Source organism: Callospermophilus lateralis, chromosome 6 (genome assembly GCF_048772815.1).
Source record: "Callospermophilus lateralis isolate mCalLat2 chromosome 6, mCalLat2.hap1, whole genome shotgun sequence".
In the NCBI taxonomy this organism is placed as follows: Eukaryota; Metazoa; Chordata; class Mammalia; order Rodentia; family Sciuridae; genus Callospermophilus; species Callospermophilus lateralis.
Genome location: NC_135310.1, coordinates 66882803 through 66907007, shown reverse-complemented (window position 1 = coordinate 66907007; position 24205 = coordinate 66882803). Strand labels below are relative to the sequence as shown.

Sequence of the window (24205 nt, the reverse complement as noted above, 5' to 3'; positions counted from 1 at the left end):
ATTTTCTTTCTCTTTTGGCTGCCTGACAATAAGTCATTTCTTCACAGTCAAGTTAGAAAAGGTAAATGCCTAGTAAATCCATTTTTCTGGGTATAGCAATGGATATATATTTAGGTATTAACTATGCTGTGTATTGAAGGAAGGCATTTAAGTTAATGAAACAAAGTTTTTGTATTATCTGTGAATAGTGTTATTCTTTACCATCTGAATCTTTCATTCCTGTTTACCTTCCCATTTTTACTAATTACTTGGGAGTACAGTTTGAGCTCTACTTTAATTTGCTTTTTATTTTTTTTCTTAAACACCTTTTGTTTATGGAAAAAGTAAAAGGACTAATACATTGAACATGAGCCCATAATCCAGCTTCAATGGTTTATTCGATCATTGCTAATCTGGTTTCATCTACACCTACAAACACCTTCACACCCCTACTGGCTGCCTTTTGGCATGTACAAGGAGTCTGTGGGGCATATGGTATCAGTCTCACAGTGTCAACCGATGTTTTCATTCCCACTGTGGAAAAAGACCTGAAGTGTCCGCTTTTGAAAGAATGGCCTACAGGGAAGGAAGTTGCATCTTCTTTCAGTTGAGGGATACACAATGTAACCCAAATGCAACTTGAATTTCTGTGTCATCAAGGGGAATAGAAAGATTTATGACATAAACAGTAAGGGTAACTTTGATGTTTGTACTTGGAGAAAATGATCCCTTTATGAAGTGAAGTTTTCTCAGCTTTCTTCAGTAATTATCTCCAATTTTTTAACAGCTGTTTTGACAAAATTCTTACTCACATTAAATTAAATTTGTTTGTATTTTACTCATTTTGTCCTTTTGTTTTCAATAACCAAGGACACATTCACAGTCTCAGCTTCTCTGGGTGATTTTGATGTGACCTAACCAACATTAGGGTTTAAGTGCTCAATAAATTAATAAATGAAGTTACGATTAGTAGTATGGAAGAGAGTAAGTTAACAGAACCTAATAATTAATCTTCCTATGTACCAAACCAGCAGTAGAAATGAGTATGTTAGTGTACAGAGATATATTTAAATAAAAACCTTGTTTATCTAGTAACTTCTTTCTTTTTCTTGAAATATATATTTCAACAGTTAAGAAAATAGCTGCCAGGACTATATCCTGTTGGTTTTGCTAAAGAAACTTCCAACTCACTGCAAATAAGTCTTTTCTAATAAAAAGAACAGATCTGTACTTCCTTGTACAACAGAACAATGATGGATTTATGAAATCAATGCAGTTTATGTTTTCTCCCAATTTATATTCATTCCATTGACTCATTTGGTTTCATGTATTGTTAATTTACTATATTCCTAAATTTTTCATTGCACCTTCTAAATTTTGTATAAATTTCTCATATTTAAATAAACATTCCTTATGTTTTGGACTATAAAGCTAGCTTTTTAGAAATGTTGGAGTTTCCTTTATATAGTTTTAAAGATAGGACTACTTAGTACCTCTTTCAGTGAGGCTTAAGAAAGCACAGGAGCTCATCTTAGACTGGCTAGATCAATCATCCTGGTATCGAGTTGACTTCCCTTTCAATATGAGCCTGTATGTTTCCTTTTCCATTTTATTAAATCTGTCAATTTATTACATATCTTTCTGCTCTCTCACTTTGTGTTTCTCCTACTGGTAAAGAAAACACATTTTTCTTTGTTCTTCTTTTGTACTAATGTATGCTGCCTGTGTTAACCGTACTTAATGAAAACAATCACAATTTTCTCAGGTTTGTTTCTCCCTACTGTGTACTTGAGATGAAAAACTCACTTTCCTGTGTACAGTACAATACCTTTAATTGGAAAGAAGAGGAAATCACCTGACATTTCTAATACCTTCAGTCATCTGCCTTTTTCCTCAGGCCCAGCTTATAATAAATCAATTGTGAATCTAACCATGAATAGGGAGGGGTGACTAGATTTGCTAATGGGCCCCTTAAAAAAAAAGACAGGTATACTTCACCATCCCTATCACTGATTTAGAAATGTTAACCTAATTTTTTGGAGCAGATGAAAATGTTTGAGGCTATTTCTTATCTTGGACCAAATAATCAAGTATTTCCAATTTAATTGATGGGGGATTGAGTCATTGGCATCCTTCTGGAATTTTGCAAGCTTTGCCTGAGGTGTAGTATGGATTATAGAATGTGGATTTTAGAGGCTTAGTTCTGTTCCATAGAACACAAAATGAATGTTTCTTTAGAGACTCAATATTTTCAGCATGCTCTCTCCCTCCTTCCCTCCCTCACTTCTCTTTTTGTCCATCTTGGGTTCAAGACATCTTGAATACTGTCCATAATTTTTAATGTGTGACAAGCAGAAGGGAATTCAGGAACTCAGGCTGTATGGCTATACCCATTAGCATTTAATTTAAGATGTTAGAGATAGTCAAATTTTACAAGCTCCTATAGCATTTGACATTGTGACCCAGTTCACAAATGCTCCATACCATTTCAATTTGAAATTCACTGTACTGAAATAAAATAAGCATTAAATATCCTGCAGCTGTGTTTTAAAATACATGCTCTCTGTTGTAAGGTATGGTCTGTGAACTACTAAAAATATCTTTTTTTTTTCTTTTAGTGTGTGCGGGAAAATTAATCCTGAGCTCATCTTGCAGAACGACTTATCTTTTTATTTTTGTCTAATGGCAGCAAGATAATGAGAAGCTAGCTACAAAATTAGAGCTTTAAAACTATAAAAATAAGACAAATGTTATTGCATTTGCTCAAAAGCAATGTATTTAATGCTTTATTGATTCTCTTAGTGAATGATACATCCTTATAAAGTATAGTGCTGGGTCGTAGATAAATACAATTAATTCAGCAAACACAATTCCTGCCCTCTAGGAGCTGACAATCAAAGACTTTTTTAGATATTTCATTAATGAAGGAACATATGTTAAAGCTTCTTTAACTCCCTAGAAGCTATGTTTATTTTTGTCTTGATTAAATTTATATGAAGCTTTGTTGCCCCATTTTAAAATAACTAATTTATTTAAAACTACGAAAGGGAGTTTGGTTTTTCTAGTATCTATTACAATTAGAACAATGTAAAATTTTATTAACATTTTAAAAATACCATAGTTTTCACTTTCCTTTCTCAGTGCAGATAGTATTTTGCTTACATTTTAAAAATTATGTACAAAATATTGGTAATTAACAGCAGGCATGGTAGAAGTTTTGTTGTGGTGTCCTGAGACAGTAGAGTGTGGTCATACATACATGTGAAATTTCCCTACTTCTTATCAATCACGAGATGCTGAGCAGAGTTCCTAAGCTCCCTAGGTCCTATTCTAGACTAGCACTAGAGGAACAAAGTAGAGCCTAGTATATAATTATAGTGCATGATACTATTATGGTAGAAATCTTTGCAAGGTACAGAGTCTTTGCAATGCAGGGAGTAAATATTATGGGGGGGGGCAAACTCCAACCGAACTTGGCCTCAGATTACTGAATACTTTATATACATTCATTAACCCCTCTCTGTCCTTCTGGCAAATAGAATGTTGGACAAACCCAGCAATGCCTATATAATTGTTGCTCAGTGTCCACGGGGAGTTGGTTCCAGGATACACACACACACACACACACACACACACACAAACACACACACCACAGATAGGAAAATCCTCAGAGGGGTTCGCTTACATAAAATGGCATAGCATTTGCATATACCCAAGTATGTCATTCTGTATATTACAATACAAAGTGTTATGTAAATAGTTGTTTTACTGTGTGATTAGGGAATAATGATAGAGGGAAAATGTCTGTAGATGTTCACTATAGATACATTTCCCCAAAAATATTTTGCATCTGTGGTTGGTTAAATCCATAAATGTGGAACCCATGGACACAAAAGGCTGACCATACCAAGGGTGCTGATCCTTTGGGAGGAGAATAGTTAAGAGGAGGGTAGGGTGTTGACTCACCTCACCAAACATGAGACACACTTGCCCTCTCCGTGCCCTACTATCCTTCTCCCACACAGTCTGCTCCACTGTCCCTAACTTCCTCACTGTCTCTGATTTTCCTCTAGACCCCTCCCTTGGACTCAGAGAGGACATTGTCTTCTGTTTTTCAGAGCAAATGTGAGATAATAGAAGGAGGTAGTAGAAAGTATGAGAAGACCCATGGGCCAGAGATGGTCTGGAAATGAGTCAAGGGTAGAAGGTTGGGAAACACTGGTAAGGAGGGTGCTGAGTGGGGGACTCAGGAAGGAGCCCTAGTATGCAGGATGGACAAGTGGGAGGAGGGGAGGAGTGTTAACAGGAACCACACAGAAGGTCCAGTGAGGAAGAGCTGCCCAAGACCACAGGGACTTCAAAGTCCAAAATATTTCCACTACATTTTTCAATCAGGAGAAATTCAGTGAAAGCAATCTGGGGAGTTCAACAAGTGGACACTAGAATTTAGTAGTTTAATGTGACTGGAAAGTCAGGAAGTAGAAACCATAGGTCCAAGTTACATTGACAAGAAATCTGGAAAATTCTCTTTTACAATACCCATGGACAGTGTATCATCTAAACTTTCACTGAATCTGATTTTATCAGACAAGTTTTCAATTATTGCCTGGCTTCCCCTACATGAAGAGAATTTCCTGTTTCTAGGTACACACATATTTCAGTCCACATGATAGCAACATTGTTTTATTATAAATGAATAGTATCTTGGCCTTAGGAAGAGAAAAAGGAGATTAGAAGAGAAAGAAGGAAGAGGAAAGTTTAGCTGAGAAAAGAGAGCATAGTTATAAGAGGGTCAAATGAGGACATTTTTAAAGGTTACATGTGCATTAATAAAATTTATAGTTAAGAAAAAGAACTGAGTGGGATTGAAGATGTAGGAAAGAGGGGCACCCATTTGGTTGGTAAATGCAGAGGGCGAATCCTAGGTACCAACAATGGTGATAAATCCTGGGATACAATATTGACAACAGACACAGAGTCCTGAACAGGCAGGAAGGTATTGGTGTGTGTATGGGGGGTGGGGGCGGGGATGGGTCTCTAAATGGGAAGCAAAAGACCCCTCCTGCACTAATCCTGGGGAGAAGAAAATAATGATAGGTGTGGACCCAAGCATGTTCACAGATGAGGGGCAGGAACCTGAGAGGTTTCCTTGTTGATAGATTCAAGTGAGAGGCAGAATAGACTGTTGAGCTTGTGTCATGTCAGGACTAGGTCAGAAAGCCTGAGGAGAGTGACCTGGCAAAAAACTTCAAAGAGTAAATAGAGAAGGAATTGACAGGTTTTTTAAAATGAAGTTTTCAGAGCCCATACTAAGATTGGAAGTTATAAAATTGTGGTGGCCCCATTGCATATTTCTGTTCTATTTTTTGGGGGGTGGGGGGTGGTTCTTAGCAGAGAATTGGAAAAGGCAGATTCTGGATTCATTCACAGTGGAAGGCTTTTAGACTGAATAGCCTAGAGGGTCCTACTGGAAGGAGTTTAGTATGCTGGGATCCCAGTTAGGTAAGAGTCAGGGGTTGAAGGTATGCTTGAGGGAGAACATAATGCCCTCATTTGTTGTGGCAGTAGATAATAGAACCCTTGTTTGTTGCCCCTGCACACAGTTGTCACATGAGGAGGCCACCAGCCTTTTAGAGGTTTAGTATTTCATAACTTGACATGTCACTTTAAGGTTCATATTGAAACCAGGTGCAGTGGCACATGCCTGCAAACCAGCTACTTCGAAGGCCAAGGTAGGAGATCACAAGTTCAAGGCCAGCCTGGGCAATTTAGCAAGCCCCTGTCTCAAATATAAAAAGGGCTGGTGATGTAGATCAATGGTAGAGTGTTTGTTTAGCATGCAGGGAGACCCTACATTCAATCCCTAGTACTGCCAAAAAAAAAAAAAAAAAAAATTCATAGTGAATTGGCATGTTCATTAAGAATTAAATTTTCGTTGCTTTAGAGTCTAGCAACCAGCTTCTCCCAACAGTTATTTTTTCTCCTCTTTACTTCTACCCTCAGCCTTTATCCTTCCATATCTGAAAGGGATGAAAACTACAACCACACAATTAACTTGAGACAGAAGCCAAATGGGGAAACGAACTACTCTGCATTGCTTTTAAATCCAAATGGTTTAAAGGAAAGTAGTCAGATCACCTACATTTTCAAAAAGAAAACAAAACAAAATAAAAACATGAAAGTTTCATCCTAAATTCACTGACCTGTGTCCTGAAGATGCAGCACTTTGTTTACTCTTACCCTGTTATGCAGAGAGATTTAAAGAGGTTACATGACTCCCCAGATCATGTAACTAACATTCAGCATTTATTGGTTTGGGTCAGGAAATTGTTTTCTGAAAGAATCATGTGTTATAGTATAGTACTCTAATGAGCTTTAAAATTGTTATTTTATTTTTTTTAAAAAAGCTCAAACCATTGAGTCTAGAATTTACCTCATGGAGATAATTGGCTTAGTCTAGATGATAACTCTAGAAATCAAGAGGCTAGGATAAAGGGTAAGCTGGATGGCTTTTGCTAAAACCATGTAAATTATGTCATTTTTTTTATTCCCAAGATGAAGGAAGATGGTTGAAGGCACATCATGGAAATGGGGAATGGTTTATGGAGCTGGTTGACACAGGAGAGAGAGAAAAGACCCAGCAAGAACCCAGAAAAGCCAATAGAGATACTCAGAGGTGAACTCCAGAGCTTAATCCTAATGTGCAAAATCTTTGGAGGAAGGATTCTGATTCCGAGGACTGGGGATTAGAGTGAATTTTATTAATATTTTAAAGGGCAGGTGTCCCTAGTTGACATCAGCATTACAGTACATTTTACCATTTCATTTACTTAAAACAACATACCTATGTCTGGAATTTAAGTTTGTACCTGTTCACTTTCAATGACATAAAAATAATATACATTTTAAAGTGTAGCAACCTTTTCATTATATTTTGTAAATTTGAGACCTTCTTTATAGGTTTTGAGTATATTATTTACCTCTTCATTTGTGTGAGTTCCTCAATACAACATAAATAATATGGATGCTAGTTTTAATTTAATGCATGGATTAAGTATCCCTAGATTTGAAATGATAATTTAGTACAAAGATTTTCAACTTTAATTGTTTATATAGCATTATTAACACTCTGAAAATATGGACAGTTTAACATTGTATAAAAATAGATAATAAAAAAATTTATTCTTGAATTTATTTAAGTATTCCTATGATATCACATTTCCCAAGAGCTAATAGTATATTTAGTTCTGTAAAAATAGCTACTATGAACTCACACTTAATGCCTGGTCATTCTTTGGGTAATTAAACTTTAAGTGTGAAGGCACAGTTTTTTGAGAATTGGAGCAAGTTTATATAGGAGGAGCTTAAACTATTAAAGAAGGAAAAAGCCCTGGGATACCCAAATAAACTGGGTAGTAATCCTGGCTATTAGAAAAATGAACTCTAATAATCTATTTTAAGACTACAAAATTTATCAATTCAGTATTCCACACAGTCATTTGTACCTTTTATGGAAATGGTTAGAAATGTCAATAAAATGGCTATAGTATTTTAGTAAATTTTCATTTATGGATTGCCTGCATGCTAAACACTCTATCTAATTCCGTTCAAATCTATGAGGGATATATACTTATCTCCATTTTGCCTCTGAGGAACCTAGCATTGGCTATGGTAAATGGCTCTCCCGGAGACACAGTCATAAAGGAGCCCATGTTAATCTTATAGCCTGTTTTAAAACTGTTCCTCTAGATTTTCATGAAGGTGAGCACTGCAGTCTCCAAGAAAGTTGCAGAGAACTTGTGTTAGTTTTTCTCAATTCTGAATGTGCTGGCAGAATTCCAAACTGGAGTATTCTCCAACCTAAGAGCATGGAAAAGACCAGTTCTTTGCATCCCACTCGTCTTGGTTACACAGTAGCACTATATTAGGAATCAGAGGATTCTACTCCTAGTTTAGTGTAGAATTCTCTATGAACACAGGTATTTTCTGTCTTTGAAAAACAACAACAAAATGAACCATTAGACTCTTCCCACTCTGACTGAAGTATAATGAGAGCAGTTTTTCTGAGTACTCTATTTTATATACACTGCCAGCACTGACCAGTTGTTGCCTTTTGAACACAGTATGAGTGTTCAGCAGATCTTGGGAGCAGAGACAAAGCTTGCTTGTTTGGCAATTACTCATCCTCTCTCCAGTATTCATTCATTCATTTGTCACAACATTTTGGGGGGAGTTGTACAGGGAAGCTTAAGAAAAACTACTTTACTCTTGTCTTGATTATAGAAAGCACTTCTCACTATTGGTAGCATGGTGGTAATTTTTCATTCCTTCTGGCAATTTTAAAAGACTTATTTGACTTTGGGGGAACCTACAGTATATCTCTAAGTCACAGTTCAAAAGTATATGACAAGATTTCTCATTTTCAATTTTGGTTGAAAAGTCTTAACTTTGACTGTGGCACTTCAAAGTTAGAGAAAACTTGGTTTTAAAAATGGAAGCTGATATGAGATGGCATATTTAATGACAGATGTATCTATAGAAAGCTGTTAAGATGCAGATTATCCCCCCTGGGGTGGGGGAGGGAGATCAAAACTGCCAATCTATAAAATATACTCGATAGAGGAAGGCTTGGAATCTATCTTCGCAAGTGCTTTGATTGCAGGGGACAGTATAGCAGCATGTGGCATCATAACCCAGAGCAGACAAATCAGCTTGATGACTTTCAAAGCCAGGAATACTGCTGCAGGCAAGGGTACTCCAGTCTAGGAGAAATTAAAACATATAGAGACTGTTATTAATTCCATATCTATTTTTGTATAGTCAAATCTGTATGCAAATCCTTAGCATCTCATTTCAGCAGATTAATCTAAAAGTGAAGAGTGTTATGTGAAGAGAATGTAATGATAAAGCTCTGCAAATAAGTAACACTGCTAAAGAAATGTGGGCTGCAAACTTGGATGCTTTTTATAAAATTTATTTTTTTGTACTGAGAAGAAATGTTTTTTATTTATATGCTCATTTGTAAATCATTTCAAAAGGAAAGAAATAGAACTGATTTCCAACATTTTCCTTTGCAGTTCTGACTTGGCAAAAGTTACTACACTAAGCTTGCTAGGCACCTCCTGTGGTTTCACATTCTAGAGGTAATCAACCAAATAACTAACTGAGACTTTTATCTTTACTCCCAACTAGTAATCCAATATCTCATTTCTAAACATTGTCATCTGAGTGAAAATTTGTATGTAAGTGTAAGAAATCTAATTACTGAGTGCAAATTAACAAAACATTCTATTATAGATGCATCTATGGAAGCTAGTAAATAATAATTCTAAATAATAATTATCATTATTTATTATACATGGAGATATTGTGTGCCCCGTTTGGGAGTGGGGATATAATAGCTCCATTCTAATCCATTGCTTATGAATTTAATCTATAAGGGGCAGAGTCTGATACATACAGTCATGTAAATATTTTCAAATAGTGTCATAAAGTGGAGAGTTGACTGCAGTAGATACTAATTCTGTCCCATATTTCTAAAACAAGTAGGGAAACTTGCAAAGTTTTAAAATAATAGGTGGGAACTTTTATCTTCTGTTCCCTTTCAATTACAGAAATGATTAAAGGAAAGCTGGACATTAATCCGGTAGCTATGTCCCAGACTGAAAGCACTGGCAATCATTTTAACCTTGAACATGTATATGATTTGATGGTTCTTGTGTGGTTATTCTGAAAAAGAATTGTTGAATATTCCATTTTTAATTGGGTAGGAAAGGAAAGATTGGTAGAAAAGCAACAAACATTAGAATTTATTTTGATACACATCTTGACTACATAGGCATTTTAGGCTCAGCTTTCTTAAATGTGTTTTCCTTTTGTTTCATTTTAGAAATGAGACGTTCAATGAGAAATCCAGAGAAAATATTTTTGAGGGCAAGAATCTCCCTTCTATTCTTCATTAATTTTCTCGGAAGACAAAACTTTTATTGATCATAAAAGTGGTTTAAAGCCTTAGAATTTTTTTAAAAAAATGTGTAACCTTCAAGCTATTCCATGATCAAATACGTGAAAGATATAATTTCCTTATAGGGATTGAATCAGAGTAATGATTGGTCTGGGCAGGTTCCCTCATCTTTATGTATCCATTAGTATTTGTTGATTCTTCCAGCTCAGTTGAGAGTCAGACACTAACCCTCTGCATCATATTCAAGCTGATTTGAAACTTAACCATGGAGTTGATGGTGAAGACCTATTCAAAGCATTTGAACAGTCAAAGCCAAAATTGTACTGGATAAAGTTAAACGGACTATTTCAGTGCAGGGAGAGAGATCAGACTGGAGTTTGGAATAAACTCCTTCAAAGCAAAGAGATTTTTAAGAACTGCTTTTTAAGCACTGGGGTGAACAAGCAGAAAAGTACTGAGGAAATTTTGGGGGAAGATAGATCAATGTATGTTGTTGAGCACATTCAGTTACTTCTTAGTTTGCTCTTATTCCCTATGATGGGGCTGTTGCTTATTGGTGCATATCAGTATTAGGTTCCTGCCCTCCCATAGAAATTGGGAGATAGGGTGCCATCTTGCTTATATTTCAAAGGGATGGCTCCCACCCAAGTCCTCGAAGTTTTTCTTGGATTGTAAAAGTAGAATGTGTCTTTTAAAATTATTTTTATCTCAAAGAGGCAGAGAAATAATTTATAAATAACCTTTCTAAAATAAATATCCTAAGAAAGGTCAGGGACCTAGTGGCAGGAAGTGACTTGAAACTGGAGAAACATAAAGACTTCTTGGTCAGTATTATAGCAGTATTATGTTTTTAAAAGTTTTTTTAATTTAAAAAAATTTTTTTTAGTTGTAGATGGACAAAATACCTTTATTTTATTTATTTATTTTTATGTGGTGATGAGGATCAAACACAGTGCCTCACACGTGCTAGGCAAGCACTCTAATGATGAGCTGCAATCCCAGCCCAGTATATATGTTTTTAATTCAAAAAATTACCATTTGTTAGCCTGGCTCAATTTCAGATCTTTATTGCAAAATTACCTGTTTCTTCATGACACTTATTAAAGCAAGAATGTTATTCATTTTACAGTAGTGTCTAGAACTATGTATAAGGCAATATTTCTAAAGAAAGACATCTTTGGTTCCTGTATTCCTGTTATTTTATTACCTAAAATTTTCTCACTGTATTGTTTTATGTGTTGTTCTTTAGTTTTTACATTTGATGGTAAAAAAAAAATTAAGGTAGGATTTAAAAGATTTTGGACTTCATAGGACTTATTGTATACCAAAACCACGAAAAAAAGTGTAGGTCAAGTATCCTCTATCTAAAATGCTTGGGACCAAAAGTGTTGAAATTTTGGATTTATTCAGATTTTGAATATTTGCCTACACATACATAGATGTCTTGAAGATGGGAACCAAATCTAAACACAAAATTTATTTTTTTCATATATAATATAATTTCACACAGCATTTTTAGTGTGCCTGTATTTTGACTACAATCTGTCACTTGAGGTTGGGTGTAGAATTTTCCACTTTGTGGCATCATGTGAGTGCTCAAAAGTTTTTAAATTCTGGAACATTGAGATTTGGATTTTTGAATTAGGGATGTTCAGCCCCTATAAGGACAAACAGGAGAAATATTTAAAAAGTTTGACGATTTTTTGTGGGTTTTGATTAAGCAGAAGGTCTTAATTCTCTTGAATCTAAGCACTGTTAAGGAGGTTTTATAAAAATTGACCACAACAGCTACACAGGAGAATTTCAGATTTGTTCTCTCTACTTTGGTAGCCATTAGCCACATGTGCCTTTTTAAGTATTTGAAATGTGTCTAATCTGTCCTGTGTCAAATATACTCTGGACTTTGAAGACTTGGTATTGAAAAAATATAAAATACTTCCTTATATTGATTTCATGTTGAAATTATATTTTGATTATATAGAGGTAATAGAATTTATTATTAAAGTTCACTACTCCTTTTTACTTTTTAATGTGGCTACTGGAAAATTTATAATTGTATATGTGACTCACATTTATGACTTTTGTTATATCTATTGCACAGCACTGGCTCCAAATTCCTTTTGATAAGTAATGTCCTTTGCTACATATAGTTGTTCCAAAGAAATATCAAGATTTCATTGTGTTAATAAATGGAGAGTATAGCTTTAAAATTGTAAATTTAGCTAGTGGAAAGAATTTTCCATATAACATGTCCTTGGCATATATTATATAGAGATTTGTCTATGTGTACTGTGTTCACTCCACTCTTCCCCTATACAATACAATGTCCCTTATTCTGGCCATGCAGAGCAACTTGCCAAAATTGGGGGCCCTTTTGATAACACCAGCAGGCTTGTTGCTTGTTCTCAAATGGAGGGCTTCTGAAACGTTTCTTAAAAATGAAATTGCTTTCCAGGTGTGGTGGCACATATCTGTAATCCTAGCAACTCAGGAGACTGAGGTAGAAGAAGGATCTCAAGTTCAAGGCCAGTCTGGGAACAGTGAGACCCCATCTTAAAAAACTGAAAGAAATAAAGAAAAGAAAGAGAAAAATAAAAGAAAGAAAAAGAAAAAAGAGGGCTGAGAGATGTAACTTAGTGGTGGTGGTAGTGGCCCTTGGTTTAATTCCTGGTACCACAAAAAAAAAAAAAAAAGAAAAGAAAAAATAAAATATACTATTACTTCATCAATAATAACTTCTTGATCATATCATGGGTTCACCAGGAAGTATACAAACAAATCCTTCATTGTATTTCATTATTATGCTCTAACACGTTACTCTGTTACAGGTGGAGTAACTAACACGGCACAGTATCAGAACAGACTAATGGTATATGAACCTAACCAGGTAAGAATCATATAAGAAAAGCTGATTACCCTAATTAAAATGAATTTTTAAATATTCCCACAGGAATTAATAATTGGAATGTCAGGTCTGTACCTGTACACAGTCATCTTAAGATCATATAGGGATCGTGAGCTTATTTGTGTAAAATTTTTGTTTACTTTTTTGTTGTTATTGTTACAAAATTCCAGTTCCTCTAGTTTGTTCTATTCATAATGCTTCATTCTTTTAGAGCTTTGTATAATGCAGAAAGGATTGATTGTTCTATAGCTGTCCCCTCCTGGAAGGGATGCCATTGTAGGGGAAAAACATGCTTGTAATCTTATTTTCAAATCAAATAACCAAAAATATTTAACTTAATTTAAACAAAATTTTTTAGAACAGTACCTAAAATTCATTCAAGGTAAAAGTCTCTGAAGAGTTGAGTATGTTTTTCATCCAATAGCTGGGGCCTAAATCAGAAGCATCCAGATTGTACCTGTTTGTCCACTTTTCATTGTATACTTAATGATGTTTTTGTCCTTCCAAAGAAATATTTTATTCTCTTTTCTTTCTACTAAAATATCTACAACTTTGGCAGATTCTAAGGAGTTTTTCCATTTCTATGTTTGACAATACTCACAAGTGATTTGATTTGGAGGTTTATATTAATCAATTGAAGATATTGAGATATGAAACAACAGGTTGACCTTGGCAGTCTGAGTCAGGATTGACCACTAAAGATTTGTCTGTGGTCCTCAGTGTATTTGGTTATCTTTTTATTTTAGCAATTGATTCGGATTTTAATGAAGGCATTTCTCTTTTCACAAGTGTGTCTCCTGATGTCATTAGAAGCTGTAAATTTCAGAGACTAAATGTCCATGGGTCAGCTGTCTCAAGGGGGATCATTAATTGCAGTTGCTTGAGCTGGGTGCTTACATGGTTAAAGAGGAAGAAGGTGTTAACATTGCTTAAATGAGTTCTGTTTCATGTTTGTACACACATGCTCTTTTTAAAAATTCTGCTGGCATATTGTTTACGGTGGGTACTGGCAAACATCACATCTGCTTGCATCTTGCTCAGAATCTCAATAACTCTATCATTCAGCCCTGGTGCTTATTTCTCTTCTAGGCCTTTGTGGAGAGTCGATAATGCCTGCCATCTGCCACAGAGCACATCGCTACCTGCCAACAGGCAGGCTGGGGTGACCTCTGCTTCCCCACCACTGATTAGTATTCACACGCTAGCTTATTAGGAATGACCCCACCAGGCCTCCCTGTTTCTTTGCCTTTGCAGCGGTTGGCGGCTCACCTGGCAGGCACTGCAGTGAAGGAAGCTAAAGATATAATCAGGGGATGTAGGCAGGCTTTGCAAACCAGATGGCATCTATAGTCTTGTGGCAGGGGACTGGACTGCTAATGCAAACATTGATTCCTGATACTATAATGGGTCATCTCATAGAAAGTACCTAAGAAAAGCATCATCAGAGTTTTTAGTTAAATTCACTCAAGTGTAATGTATTAAAGATATGTCTAAGCAAAACATCTAAAGAAAGACTTGATTATTTTATTAAAGAAGATATTTGATTAGAAGGAAATTCTTATTATAAACATGTCCAATGGGGAGCTGATAATGTACAAACAACTGTTTTTCCAGAGTGTATCTTTAAAAGAGAAATTAGAAATGACCTAGTATATATGCCTTTAGTGAATATATGCCCATAGTGTCTATACCTATGGTGAATATATGCCTGCAGTGTATATGCCAATGTTTATACAGACATGCTTGTTGTTGCTGTTTGCTTCTTCCATTACAGCCTTGTGAACTAGTGATGTTCTATGTATTCAAAACATCATATGACTTTTTCTGGTTGAAATCCAAATTTTCCTGGCAAAAAGGAAATTAGGTTCTTCCTGTGTGTTTAGTGTTTATGGAGAAATAAAACGGCTTAGTTACTTACCTGTCCATTACTTGGTTGATATTTAAAGTTAAAGTCATATTTGAGTCTCATCTAATTTTATAATTTATATTATATTTTAAATAAAACTCTTATTTTAAGCATGTACCCTCCTCATTACCAACAGTGACCTAGAACCAAATATTGAAGGTTCCACCATTCCTTAAAGTGCTCATATAAAACTTGACTTTCTACCAATATAAATAAACATGTACCTAGAAATGACTTCTCTCAGTTTGGCAGAAGTTGTAACTGTAAATATTTAAAGGAAGCTGATGCAAAGGAAATGTGGGAAGTTTGTTGCTGAACCAGACCTTAGCTCATCCATGGATCTCAGGTTAACTTTGGAGAGAACAGAAAAGCCACTCTAATCTAGGTTATTTAGGGGCCTACATGATTATTATAACAGTGATTATTAAAACAACGTATTTTTTTAAAGTAGACATGTATTGTACATTTATTATATACCAGACATTTTCCCAAGTGCTTTATGTATGTTATCACATTTAATCAACTGGTTCATTGGGTAGGTATTAATTTCCCCATTAACTCCATCAGGTAGGTATTATATCCACAGATGAGAAAATAGGCACAGAGAGGTTAAGTAAATTGCTCAAGATCACACATGCGTTATAACCCAGGCATTCTGGACCCAGAAACTTGTTCCTAATCATTATGCCTAATCACTAGCCCCATTATACCTTAGCCATGGGTTTTCACTCTTAAGTGATTTTCATCAGTAAATTCTCTGAAGTGGGTAAGATAACCATCATGAAAAGTTTTAGTGTTTCCCTTATAAAATGAAAAACTGTCTTATAAAATGAAACAAACAAATGAAGGGCCTTATAAAAATCACAAATAGAATGGGAATACATGGTTCTTTTGTACTTGTTCTCATGAAAGAAGCCTATACCTTTCAAGATATTTAAACAATATTCAAATAAAAGTGACTGATAAGGGGCCGGGGTTCTAGCTCAGTGGCAGAGCGCTTGCCTTGCACATGTGAGGCCCTGGGTTCGATCCTCAGCACCACATAAAAATAAATAAATAAAGCATGATATTAAAAAAAGAAGTGACTAATGAACATTAGGGTTCTCACTACTAATGAGCTATCCACTGCTGTTTTATGCCAAGGAAGTCTCTTATTTCAGAATGAACTTGAATTTCTTTTTTCAGAATAAGTGGATAAGCCGTAGTCCCATGCTACAGAGAAGGGTCTACCATTCCATGGCTGCTGTACAAAGGAAACTTTATGTTCTTGGAGGCAATGACCTAGACTACAATAATGACCGGATCCTTGTGAGACATATAGATTCCTATAACATTGACACTGACCAGTGGACACGTTGCAATTTCAACCTGTTAACTGGCAAGTATCTTGATTAAGTAAATAAGTTTAAAAAAATAAAATAAAGTGCCAATTCAAGAAGTTGCCAAACTTGTTTTCTTAGACATCCATGGTGTATCTCTAAATGTTAAGTGCATAGTGGGTATGTCAACCGTTTTTGTTTTTGTTTTTTTTAACTGGTTCTTTTTAGCTATACATGACAGTATATATACTTATACAAGCACGGAATATATCCTATTCTAATTAGTACCCTAGTCTTGTGGATGTACACTATGGTGGGCTTCACTGTGATATTCATATATATATATACATAGGAAAGTTATGTCAGATTCATTCTATTGTCTTCTTTTCCTATTGCTCCTCTTCTCCCTTCATTCCCCTTTGTCTAATTCACTGAACTTCTATTCTCCCTCTCCCCTTATTGTGGGTTAGCTTCCAACTAACAGAAAATATTCAACGTTTGTTTTTTTGTTTTTTTTTTGGGAGGATTGACTTATTCCACTTAGCTTGATAGTCTCCATTCTATCCATTTACCAGCAAATGTCATAGTCATTCTTCTTTATGGTTGAGTAATACTCTATTGTTCTATACATGCCACATTTTCTTAATTCATTCATCTATTGAACGGCATTTAGGTTGACTCCATAGAATAGATATTGTGAGTTGCTACACTAAGATTTCATCTCACTCCAGCCAGAATGGGAATTACCAACAATACGAGTAACAACGACTTGCTTTTATTAACCAGAAAGGCATGCATTATCTTTCACAACAAAACTGTACTCCAGCACATGGCTGGCATCTCGTTTCTCAGAGCCTGTACTACCTCTGTGCATTCTCATATGACTAAGAGAAACATGTCAAGACTGTTACCATCAATGAATATTCACATAGGAACTTTGATGCATGGGGGAGGAATGAGGCACTGAAAGAGTTAGCTCTTTTTACAGAAAAAATTTATTTTGTATTTCTCATTGCTTTTTTGTCTTATTTCTGTGAGTTCAGGAGAATGGTCTTCATTATTTGTCACTGTCAAATACTGTTTCTGGGTGTAGTCTCCTAGAAATTAAATCTTAGAGTAGTTCTGTGAATAGGGGTTTGATCATGTTTCTGGCCACACATTCCATCCAAGCATTTCTACAGGTCAATCTTAGCTGTAGCCCATCCTCATCCCAAAGAATGAAAACAAAGCTGAAACGCAACTTATAATGTTTCTTTTTGAAAGTGAACTTTTTTTCTCCTGTCAACTTGTATCATTAACATCCCCAAACAATCAGGTAGCTGTCAGGGCTGCTCAAATAATAGGAAAATTACAAACTCAAAATGGTGGGTTAGATTAGTTCCTGAAGACATTTTAATATGCTAGTGAGCATTCAGTTAGTCATGGCTGCTATTGGAGAAGCAACATTGGGAGCATAACCAGAGATGTGTATGCTTTGTATTGAGCTCCTGTTTTTTCAAAATGATTTTTGAGGCCCATTACAAGTACTTAACTCTCAGTTGTGGTAGTACCTTAGATCCTCCATCTCTGGATCTGGATTCTGCCTGCTATAGAATCCAGCTTATTTATTACTCCAGTCAGTCCTGTGTCAGCTCATCAATAAAAAGGGACTCTTTCACTCTCTGATGGCCTCCAGGGAAGAATTTGTGTTCGTGAGTTATTTTGTCTTCTTTTTTGAAATGGGAGGGGAAACATTTCATCATTTTGGCATGTCAGTATCTAGGGATTATCCACACTAGTCCCAGCTCAAGAACTTTAATATAATCCTAAAACTGTTGTGTATGTAAAGAAAGGGAGGGTAGCAACTTTATCAATTTTTTCTGCCATTTGTCTTCATTTAGGGCATGCTAGGGGCATGGCTCTGTTTTATTGGCTTCTTGGGGTTGTAGGTATTTGTTTATAGATGTAAGCACTTGCTTTAAAAGCATTTGTGGATGCAAAAAGAGTTTTTTTTTTTTTCAAAAAGAGTTTTGCATTTCTAAAATATACCTTATTTCTGCCATTATAAATTAATGGCATGTGACATAATATAGAACTCTTATTATGCTGTATTTAATATTATATTTACTAACTTTTCTGGCTAATAAGTGTTTTGACTTGGTTTTGACCCAACACAGATTCATTCTCTGAGAAATAGTGGTTAATTCTCCATAATACTGGAGGCAGTGATCAGTTGCTGTAAAAATCTCATGGAGTATACAGATGTACCACAGGGGAAAATTGTATTGTTCAGTGGCAAAAGGGTTAATTAAAATATGTAAGAAACAGATTTCTTTCTTTTTATTATGTTCTCTTTACTTTAGGCCAGAATGAATCTGGAGTTGCTGTCCATAATGGGAGAATATATTTAGTCGGTGGATATTCGATTTGGACAAATGAACCCCTGGCTTGTATCCAGGTGAGTGGTTGAAGTTCCTTTTGAATTTGCTCAAGTGGTTCTGTGAGGATGTTTTGTAGTATAGATATTTGGCCACTAGACTTCATACTGTATCCTAAAAACTGTGCCTACTAAACAATTGAGCTGTCTTGAAAATACAGATAGACAGACACAGCTTTGAAAATATATGTAAAATATATCAGAAACTGAGATACCTTACCCTTTTGTTACAAACCAAAAAAATCTAAACATCTTTGGCAATAGTTTGTCATACTCCCAAAACTTTATAGATACCTCTTTTTCCCTCATTACCTTATTTTCTGTATCACGATTTGTTCATTTCCATAAATGGCATTTTCAAAGGTTTTCGTCCTTCCTGGCAAAGGCTGTGAATGGTAATAGTTACTGGCTAGTCTGACAGGGACAGCCTCTGCCTCAAAGAAATAACCCTAGCTTGTCGGCATGTGAGCAGCCCAGGCTGGGCAGGTTGCCAGCTGGGCCTTCCAGAACAGCAGTGGCCTTTGTTGATATACATATTTAAGGTATTATTCCTATTATTATTTTATAATCCTTACCATAGTTTTCTATTTTACATCTTCTCTGATGAAATTCTGACATATATTAGCACTGACCTTTTTCCTGACAACCAGAAAAGTATATCCTTAAACTACTCATGTTATTTAATCTCATTGTTGTGGAAAGATTTTTAACAACTGCTTCAGGATCTTTAATAATTTAGAACTTTCCAAGCTTTTCATTCTCCATGTTGTCTAAGTTTTTGAAATTATAAGCATCTCATTGTGTTATCTTCAGTTACATCTCCCGCTCATTCATAATATTGTTTGCTTTTTTTCCTCCTGATTTTACTTGTCAGAGGTTTGTCTGGAAATTCTGACATACTTTTATCATTCATATAGATCAAGCAAAAAAAATGTCAGCAAGGAGAGGTTAGATATGAAAAATACAGTTAACAAGCTTGATGGAATGAATGTGAATTCTAGAGTGAACAGTTAGAATACATTTTTTTCTTAGTATACATGAAGCATTTACAAAAACCTGTCACGTGCTTAAAGTTAAAAAAAACTTCAATAAATTTAAAAATTAAGTATGATTTAGTTTGTACCTCTAATGCAATGCAATTAACTTTGAACTTAGCAACAAGTTATGTAAACTCTTGTTTATCTGGAAATATGAAACCCATAGCCACATAACTTATGGGCTAAAGAAATCATATTAGAACTTAAAAAAATTTCCAGAACTGTGTGTAAATGAATACATAATTACACTTGTGACATAAATATAGCTCAATACATTAGAAAATGAATAAAAAATAAACTCAAAGAACATAGTAGATGATAAAAATAAGAAAAATTAATGAATAAGGAAATGATGATATAATGGAAAATTATAAAAGTCACATACGAAAAAAGAATATAAGATTTGATGGGAGTTAATGAAAGGCTGCCTGGTATCTGCATAACAACAAATAAACAAACTGTTTTCCTCAGGGTGCTTCTAGTCTTCATGCAAGCACATACTTGACAGCTTTCATAGTTCTTTAGCTATTTTTTTAAAAAAATTTTCACTTTTCAGAATTGGTAACAACATTGAACTGGGCTACAGGCAGAGCTTTGCAGTGCTGGACCACTTTTTTTTAAGTGGCTTTGAGACCTTGTGTTTGATCATTTCCACAATGGAAGCAAGTCTGGTTTATCGTGAAGTAAATTTGCAAATTTCAGATATATTTTTGGGCATATTTCTACTAATTTTAATATTAAATTGTCTCAAGGAATAGAAAACAAGTTGAAGCTATAACTTAATGAAAAAATAATGAAAACTCACTATATATATCAAACTTAGAGGACCAGAGTGCTCCTGTATTTTAAAAAATGCCCATACCTCCTGTTTAAAAATAGTCTTGAAAGTTAGGTTGAAGACATAGAAAATTAAGAAGCAAAACAAAACTTCATAGTCACATCTTTGGTTTTGTCCCCAAAGAGCTTTTCTTTAGAGCACTCACTAATCATATACACTAATTTATTTGCTAATGATATCTGGCTGTTCCCAAACAAGCAAACTTATCCTCAGGAGATGAAAGATTGTGTGCAAGTGTATCATCATCATCATCATTACCATGGTACTGGGGATTGAACCCAGGGGCATTTAACCACTGAGCACATCCCAAGCTCCCCCCTCCCCATTTTTTTTTTTTTTTTTTTTGTATTTTATTTAGAGACAGGGTCTCACTGAATTGCTTAGGGCATCGCTAATTTGCTGAGGCTGCCTTTGAACTGGCAATCCTCCTGCCTCAGCCTCCTGAGACGCTGGGGTTACAGGCATGTGCCCCCCATGCCTGGCTGTTTAATTTTATTTTGAGACAGGATTTGCTAAGTTGCTTGGTGCCTCTCTGAGTTGCTGAGGTTGGCTTTGAACTTGTGATCCTCCTGCCTCAGCCTCCGGAGCTGCTGGAACTAGAGGCGTGTGCCACTATACTGGCAGTATTATCTCCCAAGTATATTTTTAAACCACTGAGGATATTCATGAGTATCCTCAGGATTAAGGTGATTTTAAAAGTGGAGTCAAGGACATATTTAGCTATTTTTTGATACAGGGTAATGAACCCAGGGGTGCTTTACCACAAAGCTACATCCAGTCCTTTCTAATTTTTATTTTGAGATAGGTTCTTGCTAAGTTATTGAGTATGGCCTCAAACTTGTGATCCTCCTGTTTCAGCTCCCCAAGTCACTGGGATTACAGGCCTACCACTGTACCCAAGTCAAAATGATTTTAATCAGTGTCTGTATTAGTGGAGCATATTTCGCCTTTGAGATCATATAACAAAATATCCTATGTATTTGTTTTTTTTTTTAAAGTCAGCACTACAGGTAATTCTATATTCAAAAGCCATTTTGATGAACAGAACCAATCCTTTTGCAAATTCTATATTTATTCCCTTGGCTGGCACACTGGTCCTACAAAGTATACATACATTTTAAAAATAAGTTTTTAAGAGTCTCTTCTACTGGACAGGGATTGTGGCTCAGTGACAGAGTGCTTGCCTAGCATGTGTGAGGCACTGGGTTAGATTCTCAGCACCACATATAAATAAATTTTTAAAAAGCCTGCTGACAACTAAAAAAATTTTTTTAAAAAGAGTCTTTACTACTAACTAATGTGTGTGTGAGAGTACATGGATAACAGACTTATCATGTGCCTTGTATTTTAATTTTGACAACTGGTTACTAGTTGTAATATTCTTTCTGAACTAAGGCTCAAATGTTTTATTTTATGGGTGACAATTTCTTTTGGTGCATTAAGAGTATTATATTAATGGTTGGAGACACCTGTTTGAAAGCAGGTCACTTGATGGAAAATAGCCAATAGATAAGTAAGACTATGAGATACTGGAACAACATTTATGAGAAAACTGTATTTTATTTAGAGACAGGGTCTCACTGAATTGCTTAGGGCCTCCCTAATTTGCGATGTTTCACTAACATGTGGCTAGACAGTAGAAATCTCTGAGTGCAAAACAGGAAAAGTAGAGGGTAGTGGAGGTGAAAATCATATGCACACTAAAAATACCTAAGTTTAAAATTTTTATGTCATAAATAATAACTATATAATCCTTAATCCAAGATCGACACATCATTAATCCAAGAGCATGGCCAATAAATAAAGATCATAATGAAATAGATCAGAAACTGTTTCACTAACACAGAGAAGGATTAAATTATTTTCTTTTCCCTTGAAAATGCTAGTCAATAATCTATCGCAGTAGATGCTCCCCTGGACCCTAATTCAGGTTCATCTAACAGTCATTTGTGGGATTCAGCCACCTGGGATGATGCACGAGAAAGCATGCTGTTGCATTTCCTGCTACTGCTCTTAGTACAGACTATGATCCATCACTAGGACAACTCGAATGAGAGAAAAGCTGAGAGGCTCTTAATTAATACTTGTTTGAAGGTTGAGATCTGGACTTGTTAGTAATAAAAACTCATGGGAAATATTGGAAATAGGTTCCTGACAAAAATGAAGGTGTTCTTGTTTATTCTGTGGTCATGTAAGAAAATTTCTGGCACAGGAGTTTGACTCTAATCTGGTGTGCCACAGATGACAAGTAGTACATAAGGGAGCAGCTGTGCAAGTGTGCAAGTGATTAGTTTGTTTCCAGATCACTTTTACTGTTCTCTTCATTTACTATTATTTTCTTTTGGCTGGAGATATGCTGCCAATCTGGCTCTGCCTTCTCCCAAGTGCCTTCTTTCTGCCAGTTTAGGGGAGTGTTTTGGAGAAAAACTGCCAATGCTTCCTTTTCTCTTCTCAGATTAAATACATTACATCTGCTTAACATATGTAGTCTCTGTTGGCCCAGGCAACTGGACAAAAGCTCTGGATTATTATCTCACTGTTATTTTGCCTTTTAAAAATGTAGTCAGTTGGAGGGAGGGATATCATTAAGGCATGAAATCCAAGCTCTTTCTGGGTTGCATCCTTGAGCTCAGATACTCGGCACCACCACGCAGTATTAAGTCACTTAATGTTGTCTGATTCTGTATTCTTTTCTGTAAACTGAAAATAACATCTAACCTTTCATAATTGTGATCTATTTTCTATATTCAATGAAATATTAATCAAAATCCCATTGAGATTTTCCTTTTCTCATGGGGTAGGCAAGTGATACTTGTCAAACTGATGATAAAATTTCTCTAGATGTTGGGTGCGGTAGTGCTGTAATCCCAGCAATTCGGGAAGCTGAGGCAGGAGGATCACAAGTTTGAGGCTAGTCTCAGTAATTTAGCTAAACCCTATCTCAAAATAAAAAAGGGTTGGGGAAATACCTCAGTGGTAAAGTACCCCTCCATTCAATCCCCAGTACCACACACATACACACACACACACACAAAAAAAAAAAAAAAAAAAAAAAAAAAATCTCTAGGATAGTAAATGTATATGAATAATCAAGAAATATTTGAAAATGAATTGGAGAGACTTGCCTTTGTCAAAACAACTATAAATGGGATATTGCAAGAAACATTACTGAAACTGTAAATGGGATACTGAAAAAGAACAGCATTTATATTCAGTGTTAAGATAAACTAGTTAGTATCTCTAATACTACTTACTAATATCAGGACATATTATTCAGTAAATAGTTTGGGACAGTTAAATGTCCATTTGGGAAAAAAACCCACATAGCTAAAAGTTTGGTTTTTCTTTTATTCTACCAGTGATTTTTCCCTTTTATGAGCTTGGATCCCTTAAAATTCAAGGGCTTCTTTTTATCTAAAATAATGCATTATTGCAGTTAAAGGTTTATGAGTCAATCACATAGATGATAGATGAAGACAAAAATCATTAAAGGAGTCTATCAAATAGAGATTTGTGGTTGGATTTTGGTGGGTAGGGTGGCACACCTATATCTAGAATTCAGGTGAACGAATGGGACCAAAAGTGGATAGCAATAGGGCAATATCAATGACAAACTTTTATTTTAAAATCATAGACCCCAAGGGAGAAAAAGTTTTAAATGAGATTAGAGGAAAGTCAAATGAACAGAGATAAAGATGATAAAGGGCTGGAAAGAGCCTAATAGAGTTGACACATGGAGGAGAGCAGCATTTTCCTTAGCAGGGAGGTGAAGTCGGATTCAGTTATGTGACTGCAGGCACAATCTAACAGAAGCTGTACCTTATAAGAAAAGAGACAGAAC

The 24205-nt window shown here is 35.5% G+C and overlaps 1 protein-coding gene across 1 annotated transcript in view; it reads left to right on the top strand.

Moving 5' to 3' along the window:
- The window catches only part of Klhl32 (kelch like family member 32), a 188641-nt gene that overhangs the window by 162597 nt on the left and 1839 nt on the right, over positions 1-24205 (top strand). The window contains exons 8-10 of the mRNA XM_076859907.1: positions 12772-12830; positions 15940-16132; positions 18416-18510. Coding sequence (XP_076716022.1) covers positions 12772-12830; positions 15940-16132; positions 18416-18510 — 347 coding nt within the window. The remainder of the gene's footprint in view (positions 1-12771; positions 12831-15939; positions 16133-18415; positions 18511-24205) is intronic.